Consider the following 15,474-nt stretch of genomic DNA (forward strand, 5'->3'; position numbering starts at 1 on the left):
AGGGGTAAGGTATGTGAAGTGCTTAGCATAGTGTCTGGCCCAAAGTAAAATAATTTAAAATGGCAATTGGTTTTAGCTATTATTAAAAAAAAAATAGCAGGACTGTACCGTAAGGCCTTCAAAGCAGCTGACAGTGTAAAAATGGAACCTAAACTGAGATTGATCTTCTCTTTTTTGTTTCTTATCCAGGCAGATTTTAGGGACAGTAAAGTGCAGTGCTGCCCTGGCCAGTCCTCCCCACTGATTCCCCCAGCGGCCCTGAGGCCTCTGGCAGAGACTGTCTCCACAGTACAGACCATCTACACCACCCGGAAGCCTGTTTCTCTGGCAGCCAGGTAAGTCCCGTGAGCAGACTCCAGCAGGTGACTGTGGCGAAGGGAAATCAGGCAGGGACCCTCGGAACATTGTGTTTGTGACATCTACACCCTGCCGCTTCATTCTTTCATTCTATGAGGACAAGCTGTATTCCAGGCTAGGGATATACAGTAAATAAAACAGAGAACATTTAGTGCACGGGGGCAAGGGAGACAGACAAACAAGAGGGTGCGAGCATGTGTGCTGTGTGTATGAAAGAGACGGAGGGAGGAAAAGAGGAAGGAAGAGATGGTGACAAATGGTAAGAAGAAAAATAAAACTGCAGGCACGGCACAGTGGTACACACCTGAAATCCCAGCACTCAGGAGGCTGAGACAGGAAGATGACAAGTTCAAGGCCAACCTCAGCAACGTAGCAAGACCTTCAGCAACTCAGTGAGAAGGGGTTTTAAAATAAAAAATTAAGCTGGGCGTGGTGGTGCATGCTTGTAATCCCAGCATTCGGGAGGCTGAGACCTGGAGGATCGCGGTTCGCGGACAGCCTCAGCTACTTAGTGAGGTCTGCAACTCAGTGAGACCCAGTTTCAAAATAAAGAATAAAAAATAGGGCAGGGGGTGTAGCTCAGAGGTAGAATGTCCCTGGCTTCCATCCCCAGACCCGCCCCCAAAAATAAAATAATAAATAAATAAATAAATAAATAATTAAATAGGGGTAATCCCAATGTTTGGGAGACTGAGTCAGGAGGATCGTGGTTCGCAGCCAGCCTCAGCTACTTAGTGAGACCTTTTGCAGCTCAATGAGACCCTGTTTCAAAATAAAGAATCAAAAATAGGACTGGGTGTGTAGTTCGGAGGTAGAATGCCCCGGAGTTCCGTCTCCAGTACTGCCAAAAAAAAAAAAAAAAAAAAAATAGGGTTAGGGGTATAGCTCAGAGATAGCATGTCCCAGGGCTCAAGCTCCAGTACTGAAAAATAAATAAATAAACATGGTTATACACGTTAATGTTTGTGCGTGCATGTGTGTTTGTAGCTGAGAAATCAGAGCAGCCAATTCAATTTTTTTTTTTTTTTTTTTTTTTTTTGCGGGTCTGTGGATGGAACCCGGGGCATTCAATCTCCGAGCTACACCCCAGTCCTATTTCTTTTATTCTTTATTTGGAAACAGGGTCTCACTAAGTTGCCCAGGGCCTCACTAAGTAGCTGAGGCTGGCCATGAACCTGTGATCCTCCAGTCTCAGCCTCTCCAGTACTGGGATTACATGAGTGTGCCACCATGCCGACTTGGAACTTGGAATTAAACCCAGGGTCATTCAGATTACAGGCACACATCACCACACCCAGCTAATATAATGCATTCTTTGTTACAACATTACCCTGACATTACTCAAACTCTGGGAGAAAGTGCATATAAAACCAACTTAAAGAAATATACCACCCAAACATCTTTCCATTTATTCCAGTGACTTACTGCGTAGCTGCTATAGACCAGATCCTGTGTGAGGCTCTGAGGTTTTAGAAATGAACAACATACTCTCAGTCCTGTTGGAAAACCCATGAAGAGCATGACAATTTTAATGTCATGCTAGCCGTTGTAGGGGGTCATTATGGAGTCTAAAAAGGAAAGTCAGGAACTGAGCTTAAGAAAGAATCTGGAGCAGGGCATGGGGTGCACACCTGTTATCCCAGAACTTGAGAGGCCGAGACAGGAGGATTGCAGGTTTAAGACCAGCCTTAGCAACATAGTGAGACTCTCAACAACCTAACTAGACCCTGTTTCAAAAAAAAAAAAAAAAAAAGAAATAAAAAGGGCTGGAGGTAGCCAGGTGTGGTGGTCCCAGTACTTGGGAGGCTAAGATGGGAGAATTGCAAATTTGAGGGCATCTTCAGCGAGTAGTGGCTCTCATCAACCTAGTGAGACCCTGTTTTAAAATAAAAATAAAACAGGGGTGGTGGCACATGCCTGTAATTTCAGTACTTGGAAGGCTGAGATAGGAAGATTGCAGGTCCATGGCCAGGCTCAACCGGCCCTCTGCAATTTACTAAGACCCTGTTTCAAAATAAATAATAAAACATAGGCTGAGGGTGTAGCTTGGTGGTAGAATGACCCTGGATGTACACACACACACACACACACACACACACACACACACACACACACACGATGATGCTGGGGGTGTAGCTCGAAAATAGAATGCCCCTGGGTTCAACTCCCAGTAACAGAAAGGAAGGAACAAAGGAAAGGAGGGAGAAAGGGAGGGAAGGACGGAGGGATGGACCGACCTGGGCGATGACATTGCAGCCGTGAGCTCCCGCAGTTTCTAAGGGTTTTCCTCACTCTGTTGTTACTGTTCTCTTTCTAGTGCGGAGACGCTCCGACAGGAACTAGAGAGAGAGAAAATGATGAAAAGGCTGTTGATGACCGAGCTGTGAACCTGTCCCCTGTCGCCTGGAGGATGGCATGGTGCCTTCTGTCCGTTTTCTCTCTTAGGGCTCGGCGCGCTCACTCTAGCACAACAGACCAGTGTTGTGTGCTCTGTTGCCAGGTCTCTATGGTTAGCGGAAGCCAGCTTCTAGCTTCACGGCTTTGGAAAAGTTATTTTCTATCTCCTGAACTTTGGAGGTTTTCTATGGCTCAGCGTAGTTGAGACAGGAATTGGTAAGTCTAGGAGAAGAGGGATGAGAAAATGGGATTCCCGTGCAGAGGTACCTGTGTCTGTTAATAACCACAGGGTTAATACAGTGTGGAATCCTTTGCTAACAGTTTCAACCATGCGATTTTTGTATGATTGAAACTTGCACCAAGCTTTGACTGTTTGTTAAAGAGTCATTTTTAATGAAAGAATAATTCTTTACTGCTGGTTTTTCATTTACACTGATAAATGCACAGATCTTAGAAAGTTCTTTATTTTTATTCAGACACGAGTAGATGAACTAAACAAAGAAAGTTACATATCACCACGACTTAAAAGCACTTCAGCTTAACCTGAAATACGATTTTACTGGGGAACTTGTTGGATACAGAATTATCGAGGATAAAGAGAATTGATCATTGAACCCAAAGCAGGAAATTCTAGCTTAAGTTGTCTAAAAATCCTTACAGGGTTAAGATGATTCAATAAGAACGTTCGTTTGGGTTTTCCACAGAGGAAAATCATTTCTAAAGTTGATCAATTCATGTCCTGTTGATAGAACCTTGACCAGAAGAAACTTTGCTCTCTTTTTATATAGTTTCAAAAAAATGTGTTTTTAAATTTTTATTATGCACTTGAATAACTTTGCAGGAATAAAGGAACCCCTGACCACAAAGTATCCCTCTAAATTAGTTCCCAAGCTTTCTCAATGAACATGCACACGTTTTTACATAGCTGTGACCAGCGTGTACATTCTCTTTCATTATATTCTAGCACTTTTCTCCTTATTCAGCAAACCCTAGCCTCACCAATTTAAATGTCTTTATATCCATATAACACAATTAACCTCACTTATCCCCATTATTAGATATCTGAGTTATATTCAATTTTTCACTCTTATAAATAGTGCTGCTATGAATGTCTTTGTTTTTTTTAAAAAAATGTTCCTTTCTTTGGATTTTTCTCTTGGGAATATCTCCAAAGAGGGATGGTTACAAAGTCAAAGAGCATGAAGTATTTTATAGCTCTTGTTTTATATTGCCAAATCGCTTTCTAGAAAGATCCAATCTTTGGGTTGGAAGGACCTTAAAGGTCATCTAGTTTAACCTCCTTACCCCCTCTGAATGCTTGAATCCCCTCTCCAATTTATGATGCCACCAGCAATGTATAAGCATTTCTATTTACCAATAGCTCTGCCAGGATTGGGTTTTGCCATTTTTATTTATTTTCATAGTTTAATAGATGTGTAGAGTTGTTCTTGAAAAGTTGTTTTATTTCATTAATTGCTAGCAAGGCCAAGCACTTTTCCCTGTGATGATTTACCAGCTGTATCTCCTTGTTTGTAAACTGTCCGTTCATCCCTTACGACAGCTTGTTCAGTGAAATCGATCTCGTACATTTGTATTAGAGCTGTATTTTTACGTTGTATTGTACAATTTGCTCTCCTGTCCCCATCCTTACAACTGAATGGTGCCAACAATTTGATACTAACGACTTTAAAAAAAAAGTAATGCCTCTGTTGCTGTGAATGAGGTATCTAAGAAAATATTCAGATAACTGAGGAGTAACCCTTTAAGTGCTGACTCTTTAAAATTTTAATATTTTTTTGAGGGAATTCTTTCTAAGATGTATCACACACTTCCCTGCCTTAGGACACAGCATATATTGGAGAGCGTTTAGCCTTTCTTGACGAGTCACGGTCATCACTTCCAATGCCGGCTCCTTTTATACCTTGGAATGCTGCAGCAGAGTCATCATTGGCTATCCAAGTGCGTCAGGCTCGGCTTGACCTTTTATAAGTTATCACACACTTTTTGTTGATTTTTTTTGTTGTTGTTTTACAGCCGTCTGTTCAATCAGTGGAGCAATTGGGGGCAATTATAGTTTGGTAGTTTTGTTTTTTTTCTTACCCCCAGCACCTCCCCCCACACAGCTGTATTTTTTAAAACAGCCTCAGCTGTAATTTATCTCGTACCTATGACACAAAATGTGTTTCTGTACAGCATAGGATTGTCACCTCTTGCCAACGCAGCAGCCTCTTCCTGTTCTAAATCGCTTCCCAAGGCATGTACAGGGTGCCTCCTGCCTCTGGGTTGGAAGCCGCAGGACACAGCTGGAGGGTTTCTGGTGCAGCCAGGAAACCCAGTATGCCTGTACGTGGGTTTTGCTTTGCTTCAGATGAGGGATGCATGGGCCTCTGGCCGCTGTTTCTAGGAGGCCGTTTCCTCCTGCTTCCCCCGCTTCCCTCTGGGTTCACGGGTCTCGCTGGAGGCTGATGTCACTGGACGTCTGACCATGAACAAGTTGTCTGTTGATGTCTATGAAAACCCAATACCTTTGGCAGCTCACCTCTAACCAGTAAAATCCAGAGGATTTCACCGTGTCGGCATTTGTCCTGGTTATTTGCCTCCTTGGATGTGTGACGGGCGCTTGGCACTGTGACCTGAGAAGATGACATTGTATGGGGTGGATCTGTAGTGACTAAGAGGAACTGGGGCAGTTGCTTCACCCCTTTAATCTACTTAAAAACCCAAACAACAGCACCATCAGATCACACAATACATACCTTGGCGGCGGTGGCGGCGGTGGAGGTGGTGGTAGGGAGAGCTGAATCAGTTTACTAAATCATTCCAGGTTAGGACTCCAGCTGAGGCCCAGACCCCTGGTGGATTTGGCCGGTTATTGCAAGGATGGATGGTGGACTGCATAGACCTTGAGGTTTGAAGAGTTTGAAAACCAAGTCCTTGAACATTCTAACGATTTCACCAGGACACATCAGAATTTTATATTCTAAATATAGCACAGGGAGATTCTGATATCATTGTTGCCTTTTTTCACCATCTCAAAGATCACAGCCTTTTAAAACATTCCAATAAAATTCACTGTTAACCATCTTAAAGCGTACAGTTCGGTGTTTTCTGGTGCATTCACAAGACTACGCAAACATACCCGATTCCACCACCCCTCCTCATTCCCCTAGCAGTCACTAGTCTGTGTTCTGTCTGTGGGTTTTCTTATTCTGGATATTTCATATAAATGGAATCATGTTCTACGTGGTCCTTTGTGATTGGCTTCTTTCACTTATATAATGTTTGCATCCATGTTCTAGCATGTATTACAACCTCATTCCTTTTTTATGCCTGAATAATATACCATTTGTGTGGATATACCTTATTTGTTTATCCATTCATCCACTGATAGATATTTGGGTTGCAGCTACTTATCAGCTATCATGAACTATCCTGTCCTGAACATCCATGTACCGTTTCTGTGTGAACATATATTTTCACTTCTCTTGGAATTGCCAAGTCCTATGGCACCTCTCTGTTTAACTTTCTGAGGAACTGCCAGAATCACAGTTTCTGTTTCTCATGAAATTAAAATGAAGAACATCTACCAGGTGGTCAGAGAGATGGACATATCTGTTACTGGTCAGATCCTGAGATGTAGTACTGATTCGGGGGGGTGGTTATAACAGAAAAATAGTGGTTTTATTTTTTTAGAGGAATGATTTTCATGAGAAAAGAGGATGCTGTTTTCCTTTTCAAAATGAAAATGAAATTAAACTCTGGTTCTTCTCCAAGTTCTTGTTGAATAGCCAGCTCTTGTTCAGTCAGCGATCTCAGAATATTCAAGTAAAACTCTTCATCAGAAAATGTGAACCAAAAAGAAACCTCAATACTTCTCGGCCATCTAGTGGGTTCACACTGGTGTGAGCACATGGTATTCACTGACCTGGGATGTAACTAAGGGAGGGGGGAATAGGAGCAGAGAATCTTTAAAAATTTTTCTTATTGGTGCTGGGGATTGAGCCATACACGTGCTAGGCAGGGCCTCTACCAAGCACTTCCATGAAGCTGCACCTCCAGCTCTGCGTGAGTCTTTCCAGACCTAAAATATTGTAAGAAAGCACAAAGAATAAGAAAACCCCCAAAGGCAATTTAAATGGATTGGGGAGAATCTTCTGAAATGGTGGAAGCTAGTTCTGTAGATAACTGGAAACCTGAGGAGGCTCTAAGGCTCTGGAGAGGTGTGGGAACTTTGAGTAGTCCATGGAAGTTATGAGTCTTCTCCCAAGAAAGCCATACGTCAGTCTGATGTGGTGGTGCACACCTGTGGTTTGAGGCTAGCCTCGGCAATTAGTGAGACCTTGTCTCAAAATTAACAATAAAAGGTGCTGGGAGTTTAACTCAGAGATAAAATGCCCCTGGGATTAATCCACAGTACCCAAAGAAAAGAAAAACCCATATATCATGACATTATTCCAGCACTTTCAGAGAGGCCTCGCCCTACCCCTGAACTATCTGTAGCCTCCTCTTCTAAGTCCGTGGACTCCAGGTCCTTGAACATGGGTAGATAATTAAAATCCACAGATGACTTGCAAACCTTATAATAGGCATGGCTGCAAACCCTTCCCAACATTCATCCTCCTTATCCCCGCCCCCCCAAGAAATAGAAAGTCCACCAACTTTCATTTTATGATATCGGAAATTGAACTCAAGAGGTGTTCTACCTCTGAGCGACACCTCCAGCCTTGTTTTATTTTTTTTATTTTGAAGAATGGTCTCACTAAATTGCCGAGGGTCTTGCTAAGTTGTGACCCTCCTGTCTCAGCCTCCCAGGTACTAGGACTAGAGGTGTGCACCACCAAGCCCATCTGCCCACCTGCTTTTTTTTTTTTTTTTTTTTTTTTTGGTGGTACTGGGGTTCCTGGAAGCCCGTCTATCTCCGGGCTACACTCCCAGACCTATTTTATTTTTGGAAACAGGGTCTCCCAAGCCAGCGCGGCTGGCTTCGGACCTGCGCGATCCTCCTGTCTCTGCCTCCCAAGCGCGGGGATTACAAGCGTGCGCCACCACGCCCGGCCAGCCCACCTGCTTTTATTAGATCAATTTAGCAGAAGATGAATGACCTGGTTTTCATTTACCCTCCATACAGGTGCCATCACTGTTAATTATAGTAATTGCGTAGGAGGAACTCTAGACAAAGAAGGAGAAAACAAAGTTGAGCAAATAAGGTGACCTGAGGGAGATGGGCGGGGAGAAGAGGGAAATTCCCTAGTGCACATGATGTACACTCACGAACATACCAAAGCCAATCACTAAGCCAAACATGGGGAGGAGTGAGGGGGAGGGATTGAAGTGGGAACTGGGGAATCTAAGAGCGATGTGTGCACGCCTGCCTCTACCATCTTGTACTCCATTAAGATGTATGACTACAATTCACCAATACAAAGATAAAAGGCAAAATAATAATAATTGAAGTGAAGAAATAAAAAAGAAAGTAATAGGCAGCAGCTTGGATTTCCAAACCAGAGAATTCACACTTGCAAATAGAAGGAAAGAAAAGAATTTCAATTGTTAAGAGGGAACTGGGGTTTTATTTTTATTTTTGGAAGGATTACATTTTAACAGACTTTCAATTTATTGGATTTATATTTTAGAATTTTATGCATTGTCAAGCCTGTGCATTTTTTGGAAGGATCCTTATAGGTTCAGTTTTTAAAGTAATTATAATTCACCTTACCTTTTCAAACAATAAATCTGAATTCTTTTTCTTTTTTGTGTGAGGGCCTAGGAATTGAACCCAGGCACATTCTGCATCTAAGCTATACCCCAGCCCCTTTCTTGTAACCCCTTTTTATTTGAAACAGGGTCTCATTAAGTTGCTGAGGGTCTCACTAAATTGCTGAAGCTGGCCTCAAACCCAAGATCCTTCTGTCTTAGCCTCCTAAGTACTGGGATTATAGGTATATACTACCATCATGCCCTTCTTAATCGGAATTATTTCTCAACAGCTAATATGTTGGGTGATATAACAAAGTGGAAAGCTTTCATGAATTATACCTTGACTCAGCTGTCAGGATTACCACGTTTAAACTAATCAATCCATCATCAGCTGATATCTAATAGCAAACTGACCTTTGGATTGCCCACCCGATCTTGCTATTTCAATAGCAGTCTCCCTGTCTCCCAGACAACAGGACCATAAAAGTTTGAAGTCACTAGTTTCCTTTGAAATATCACTGCTTGGTCATTCTCTGCACTTATTCATGACATTGACAGCATAGAATCCTATGAAGCGTTCCCTTTGTTTTCTTACTTTTTTGGTATTAGAGATTGAACCCACAGGCATTCTACCTCCAAGCCACACCCCCGAGCCCTATTTTATTTTTTGTTGTACTGGGGTTAGAACCCAGGGGCCTTCTACCTCCATGCTACACCTCTAGACTTATATTTTATTTGGAAATAGGGTCACTAAATTGCTGAGAACCTAAGTAGCTGAGGCTGGCTTCGAACCTGCAGTATCCTCCCGTCTCAGCCTCCCAAGTACTGGAATTACAAGCATGCACCACCATGCCCGGTTCCTATTTTAGTTTTTTTGAAGCAGGATCTTGCTAAATTGCTGAGGCTTGCTTTGAACCTGGGAGCCTCCTGTCCCAGCCTCCCAAGTACTAGGATTACAGGCATGTGCCACCATGCCCTTCTATTTATCTTACTTAATCTTCATTTCTTCATGGAGTTTGGAGTTCATGTATTTGTTTTGGTTCTGGGGATGGAACCAGGGATTTTTCTACCTCTGAGTTACACCTCCAGCCCTATTTTATTTTTTTATTTGGAAACAGGGTCTTGCTAAGTTGCTGAGAGCCTCACTAAACTGTAAGGCTGGTCTCAAATCTTCTATCCTCCTGTCTCAACCTCCTATATACTGGACCTATATTTAGAATTTCTAAAATCTTTCGCTTTCATAATTAATTTAGGCAACAAAGTTAACTAAACAGGAAAGTCAGGCTAAAACGCTGGTTCTACAATAGCAGCATAAAAGGAACTGTGGCCGGGCGTGGTGGCGCACGCTTGTAATCCCCGCGCTTGAGAGGCGGAGACAGGAGGATCATGCAGGTTCGAAGCCAGCTGCGCTGGTTTAGGAGACCCTGTTTCCAAATAAAAATAAAATAGGTCTGGGAGTGTAGCCCGGAAGTAGAAGGGCTTCCAGGAACCCCAGTACCACCACCAAAAAAAAAAAAAAAAAAAAAAAAAAAAGGAATTGTGTCCAGGACCCTAAAAGGAAACAACTTGACAATTTCAGTCTGCCATCATCCCAACATCCACCATGGGCAGAGAACCCTAGTACCTGGCCAGGATCAGGTGCTTACTGTGGATACACAGATGGCTGAGTAAATAACAGGACTGTTAACTTAAGTGAAAGGGATGGATTTGAAAATGTGGGGAATTCAGGGTGGCCATCAGACGCCAGTCACCTATTTTGAAGAATGGGGCACCAGCGGCCTTTGCTGAGTTACACATTCCAAGAGCTAAGTTCTAGTTTCCTCTCTGCCTCTGACCACATCTGGCTTACCTATCCATTGAGTGAGATTCTGTGATTTCAAGTTCTTTGTGTGACGATCCCAAGAAATAACAGGCCTACTAAGTGCTTTAGAGAAGTGCTTTATAGCCTGCCAGTCGGTGGTGCACGCTTTTAATCCCAGCATTCGGGAGGCTGAGACAAGAAGATCGCAGTTCTTGGATAGCCCCAGCTACTTAGTGATGCCCTTTGCAACTCAGTGAGACCCTGTTTCAAAATAAACAGGTGTAAAAAACAATAATAAAACAGGTGCAACTCAGTAGAATGCCCCTGAGTTCCATCCCCAGTACCCCCCAAAAAAAAAAGAAAAAAGAAAAAAGTGTTTTATAGCTAAATGTTAAACCAGTTAAGACTGACCATACCGACACCAACAAGTCGGGGGGAGGCAGCAATTCTGGCAAGATGTGTCCCTGGGAGGACACTTCTGAAACTGGGCCGCATCGGGATGCCAGGAATTCGGGTAAAAATCAAATCCTGCCGCCTGGGTCTGGAGTGGGGCCTAGATTAGTGACAAGCTCCGGAGCGCGATGCTCCGGAGCGCGATGCTCCAGGGACCGGGCTTTGAGAAGAGGGGACTGGAGGAGGACGGAACGGGAGGAAGGATGCTGCGGGCAGGATGCTCGGGGCGGGCGGGCGGGGATTGGAGGGGCGGGAGCTGCGGGCTGCAGCGAGGCTGCGCAGAGCGAGGCCGGCGGGGCGTGCGGCTGCGCGGGCGCGGCAGGTGGCGGCGGCGGCGGCTGGTCCCCGCCCGCGCCCGGGCGCCCCCGCTGCGGCCCGAGCGGCCAGGCTGCGGGATCGGTGCGCGGCGATGGCCCGGGCGCCGCGGCTCCTGCCGCCGCCGCTGCTGCTGCTGCCCCCGCTGCTGCTGCTGCTGCTGGCCGGGCCGGGCTGCGCCGCCAGCCCTGCCGACGACGGCGCGGGCCCGGGGGGCCGGGGACCCCGGGGCCGGGCGCGGGGGGCCGCGGGCGCGGACGAGGCGGGGCCGCGCCACGACTCCTCCTACGGCACCTTCGCGGGGGAGTTCTACGACCTGCGCTACCTGTCCGAGGAGGGTGAGGCCGCGGGCGGGCCGGGGGCTGCGGGGGCAGAGGCGGGGAGGGGCCCCCGATGGCGGGGCAGCGCGCGGGTTCCGAGGCCCGGGAGGCAGCTGTGCGCAGCCTGGCCCCGCTGGGGAGCGCACTGCTCCCAGCCCCGCCGCCCCGAGGCCCGGCCCAGGAGCTGTCAGCTTCTGAAGCCGGCTTTACACGTGGGGAAACTGAGGCCAGGGAGGGCGGTGGTCCCCCACGGCCTGCGAGGCTGTGTGCAGGGGTGCCGAGCCTAGGCTCTTCCTGTTCTCAGCTCTGGCTTCCACCTCCCTCCCGGGGAGGCGGCTGCCATCTGGCTTGGGGTGTGCAGAAACCCGGGCGGGGACAGGAGAAACCCCAACTTGAAGAGAGATATTGCCTTGTTCCTCCCTAACCTTATTGACCTACTTTAGCAGTGAGTCCCAGCTCCTTAGCCCGTGTGTCGCTGCTCGCTCAGCGGCCCCAGAGCTGGGTCACATCTCCCTCCCCACTCCCAACCCACTTCTCTGCCACCAAATGTTAGGGTCCCCTCCTGTGAGCCACCATTGTTGGGGCCATCTGGACCCAGAGACTGGGGGGTTGTAGCCGTCAGTCTCCCTGTGGAGCCGCTTTAGAGAGTGGGAAAGGCAGACAGTTCTATTTTAGGAATGGAAACATGTCTCTTGATACTGCAACTTTGAGAAGTAGCGATTTTCCTTTTCTTCTGCTGAGAGGAATATCCCAGAACCAAGCAGGGGTTTGAGTTGTCGGTATCTGCTTGCTGGTGTATCTGTTAGTTAGGACTCATTCAGCTATATAGAAAACAAATGTGAATACCTTCGGTAAGACAGTTGTCTCAGCCAGGCGTGGTGGCGCACACTTGTAATCCCCGCGCTTGGGAGGCGGAGACAAGAAGGATGGCGCGGGTTCGAAGCCAGCCTCAGCTACTTACTGAGGCTCTCAGCAACTTAGTGAGACCCTGTTTCCAAATAAAATATAAAATGGGTCCGGGAGTATAGCCCAGAGGTAGAAAGCTTCTGGGTTTTACCCCCAGTACCACACACACACACACACACACACACACACACACACACACAAAGATAGTTGTCTCTCCTGTCAAGAAATTTAGAAGTCGGCCGGCCAGACCTGGTGTGAGAATCGGTGGTTTTCAGAGACCCCGGATCCTGCTTTTCCTTCATAGTTACTAGCATGTAACCTCTTGGTTTCAAAGCACAGTGTGAACTCCAGCCGTTATATTCCCATTCCAAACAGTGGGAAGGGTGAATAGGAAGACGGCCACAGGCTACTTTATAAAGCAGTTACTTGGAGGTGCCAGCTACCAATACTACTTAGTCCTGTGACCACACATAGGTGTAAAGGAGGCTAGAAAAGGTGGCCTTTTAGATGAGGCATAATATAGCCAGTTTATTTTATTTGGGGGGGGTGGTACTGGGGGTGGAACCCAGAAGCTTTCTACCTCCGGGCTATACTCCCAGACCTTTTTTATATTTTATTTGGAAACAGGGTCTCACTAAGTTGCTGAGACCCTCAGTAAGTAGCTGAGGCTGGCTTCGAACCCGCACGATCCTCCTGTCTCAGCCTCCCAAGCGTGGGGATTACAAGCGTGCGCCACCACGCCCGGCTGATAATATAGCCAGTTTAAACACTGGAATTACAATAAAGGAAAACAGAGAGAATGGATTTTGGAAATTATATATATATTTGTATTGAGGATTGAACTCAGGAACATTTTACCTCTGAGCTTCATCCCCAGCCCAACCCTTTTTACTTTTTATCTTGAAACAGAGTCTAAAGTTGCTAAGAATCTTGCTAAGTTGCAGAGGCTGACCTTGAACCTGAAATCCTCCTGTCTCAACCTCCCAAGTACTTTTATTACAGGCATGTGCCACTGCACCTGGCTAGGGAAATATATTTGTTAAAGGCTTGGCTGCTGAATCAGAGTCTCTCAACATATGGTGGTTTGAATAAGACAGATGATAAGAGCCTGGGTGGTCTGAAACTGTGGAGACACCTCCATTCCACGCAGTCATTCTGGGACCCAGGTTCTTCCCATCTTGTTGCTCCTCCATCCCCTAAGGCGGTGTTGTCTTCATCTGTATGGCAGAAGCATGTCCTCATTCAAGACTGAGGGAAAGAAAAAGACAAGTTCAGAGTAAGCAGTTGCCTTTTAGGCTTTTTGCATAAATCACTGCTGCTTGTATTCCTTTGGCAAAAACATAATTATACAGCCTAGCTGGGGTTGGGCCTGAGGGGTATCGTATTCTATCTGAGCAGCCGTGTGGCCAGGAAGAAGGGGTAAATGACAGAGAGGGTCAGAGGATAGGGGTAAATGACGGAGAGGGTGAGAGGATAGCAACAGAAGCAGAATCTGTCGCTCTGGAAAAGAATAAACATCCCAAGCTCATCTGCTTCTGAAAGCATTTGATACGTATTTATTTTATGCACAGCCAGCCTAGCACTGCCAGGTGCCTTAATAGTTGTGCATGAGAGCTTGTATTCCGATCGGGTGCCTAACACATGAAGAAGGAGCTCGGATTCTATATGACCATGCATACATCGGAGAGGATAAACTGTTCATTGCACCACCTGGTGTTCTGGAGTTGGACCTCGGATAGGCTGCAGCCATCGAGGACAGCTGTGTAGAGTCCAGGAAGTATAAAAGCCTGGCAAGGTGCGAGAGGTAGGGTATGTTGGTGCCATGCAGCAGATGGCAGAGCATTCTATGGGCATACAAATTCCTGGTCTGTCTGCTTGTCCCTCCCACCCGTTCTGCACACCAACAGGCTTAATCTTCCTAAAGCCTGCTTCTAACCTTGGTGCTGTACTCAAACAGCCATGATCATTTCACCCAGCTCCCTGGAGGAAGCTTCAGCTGTTTTATCTGGAGTTTTTTATTTTTTCCTCTGGCCCAGCTTCGTTTCACATCAATCTCTCTCCTCCCTCCCTGCCCCAGTGAGCACTCCTGTTCTTTCCCTGCCTTCCCCTCTTGCTGACTCCACTTCAGTTACTGATCTGCTGTTATCCGGCTGGTGCTGGTGGGGATGCTCTTGGGGGAGCACCCTCTCGGTGACAGCACCTCTGCCAGATTATCCTGGACCTGGGCTTCTGCCCTGTGGACCTGAATAGAGACTTACCCCAGATCGTTAGAAATCATCAGTGGCACTGCCTTAAAAGGTAGAACAGTTGGGCACCGTTGTGCATGCCTATAATCCCATGGGAGGCTGAGTCAGGAGGATCACAGGTTTGAGACCAGCCTCAGCAATTTAGGGAGGCCCTCTGAAACTTGGTGACACCTTGTTTCAAAATAATCAAACAACAACAATGCCCCTGGTTCCCATTCTCAGTATCTCTCTCTCTCTCTCTCTCTCTCTCACACACACACACACACACACACACACACACACACACACACCAAAAAAGGGCATAAAAGCATGATTGTACATGCGATAATCTCAGTACTTGGGAGGCTGAGGCGGGAGGATGACAGATTTGAAGCCAGTCTTAGCAGTTGGGCAAGACCCTATTTCAGAATAAAAATAAAAAGGGAGAGGCAGAACCAGAAGAAAGGGGCATCGTGGAAGGTGAAGAAAAAGAGGATGGCTGAGGCAGCGGCCCATTCCATGGCGAGACCTGATAATATGAACAACCAAAGTTGCCGGGCGTGGTGGTGCACGCTTGTAATCCCCGCGCTTGGGAGGCAGAGACAGGAGGATCGCACAGGTTTGAAGCCAGCCGCGCGCGCGCTGGCTTAGGAGACCCTGTTTCCAAATAAAAATATAAAATAGGTCTGGGAGTGCAGCCTGGAGGTAGAAAGGCTTCCAGGAACCCCAGTACCACAAAATACATACATACATACATACATACACACATACATAGTATTCAGTGGACTTGGAACGAGCGGCAGGGGTGACCTTTCCTCGGATGGTGCAGTGGGGAAGGATGGACACAGGCTCCCGACTTTGGAGGAAGTGGCCGGTGGGAATTGTGCCTTCAGACTCTTCTTGCTATTGGTACAGTACTCATGGGGTTGTCCTGTCCTAGCGATCAGCCGTCTCGCTTCCTCGGTAGAGCCCCCTTCTCAGATTCCCAGTAGCCAAGAAGCTG

The 15,474-nt window shown here is 46.5% G+C and overlaps 2 protein-coding genes across 5 annotated transcripts in view; both read left to right on the forward strand.

Annotated features, from left to right (window-relative positions):
- EPB41L4B (erythrocyte membrane protein band 4.1 like 4B) overlaps window positions 1-2,744 on the forward strand; it is a gene marked incomplete at both ends in the record, with an annotated part of 147,535 nt that extends 144,791 nt beyond the window's left edge. For all 4 annotated transcript variants that reach the window (XM_080709161.1, XM_080709160.1, XM_080709162.1 and 1 more), the window contains 2 exons: window positions 190-335; window positions 2,675-2,744. In XM_080709161.1, the coding sequence (XP_080565287.1) occupies window positions 190-335; window positions 2,675-2,744 (216 nt within the window). The remainder of the gene's footprint in view (window positions 1-189; window positions 336-2,674) is intronic.
- An 8,178-nt stretch (window positions 2,745-10,922) lies between these two features.
- FRRS1L (ferric chelate reductase 1 like) overlaps window positions 10,923-15,474 on the forward strand; it is a gene marked incomplete at both ends in the record, with an annotated part of 28,916 nt that continues 24,364 nt past the window's right edge. The window contains one exon of the mRNA XM_080708916.1: window positions 10,923-11,358. Coding sequence (XP_080565042.1) covers window positions 10,923-11,358 — 436 coding nt within the window. The remainder of the gene's footprint in view (window positions 11,359-15,474) is intronic.

The sequence above is a fragment of the Muscardinus avellanarius genome, assembly GCF_963383645.1.
Source record: "Muscardinus avellanarius genome assembly, chromosome: 13".
Lineage (NCBI taxonomy): Eukaryota > Metazoa > Chordata > Mammalia > Rodentia > Gliridae > Muscardinus > Muscardinus avellanarius.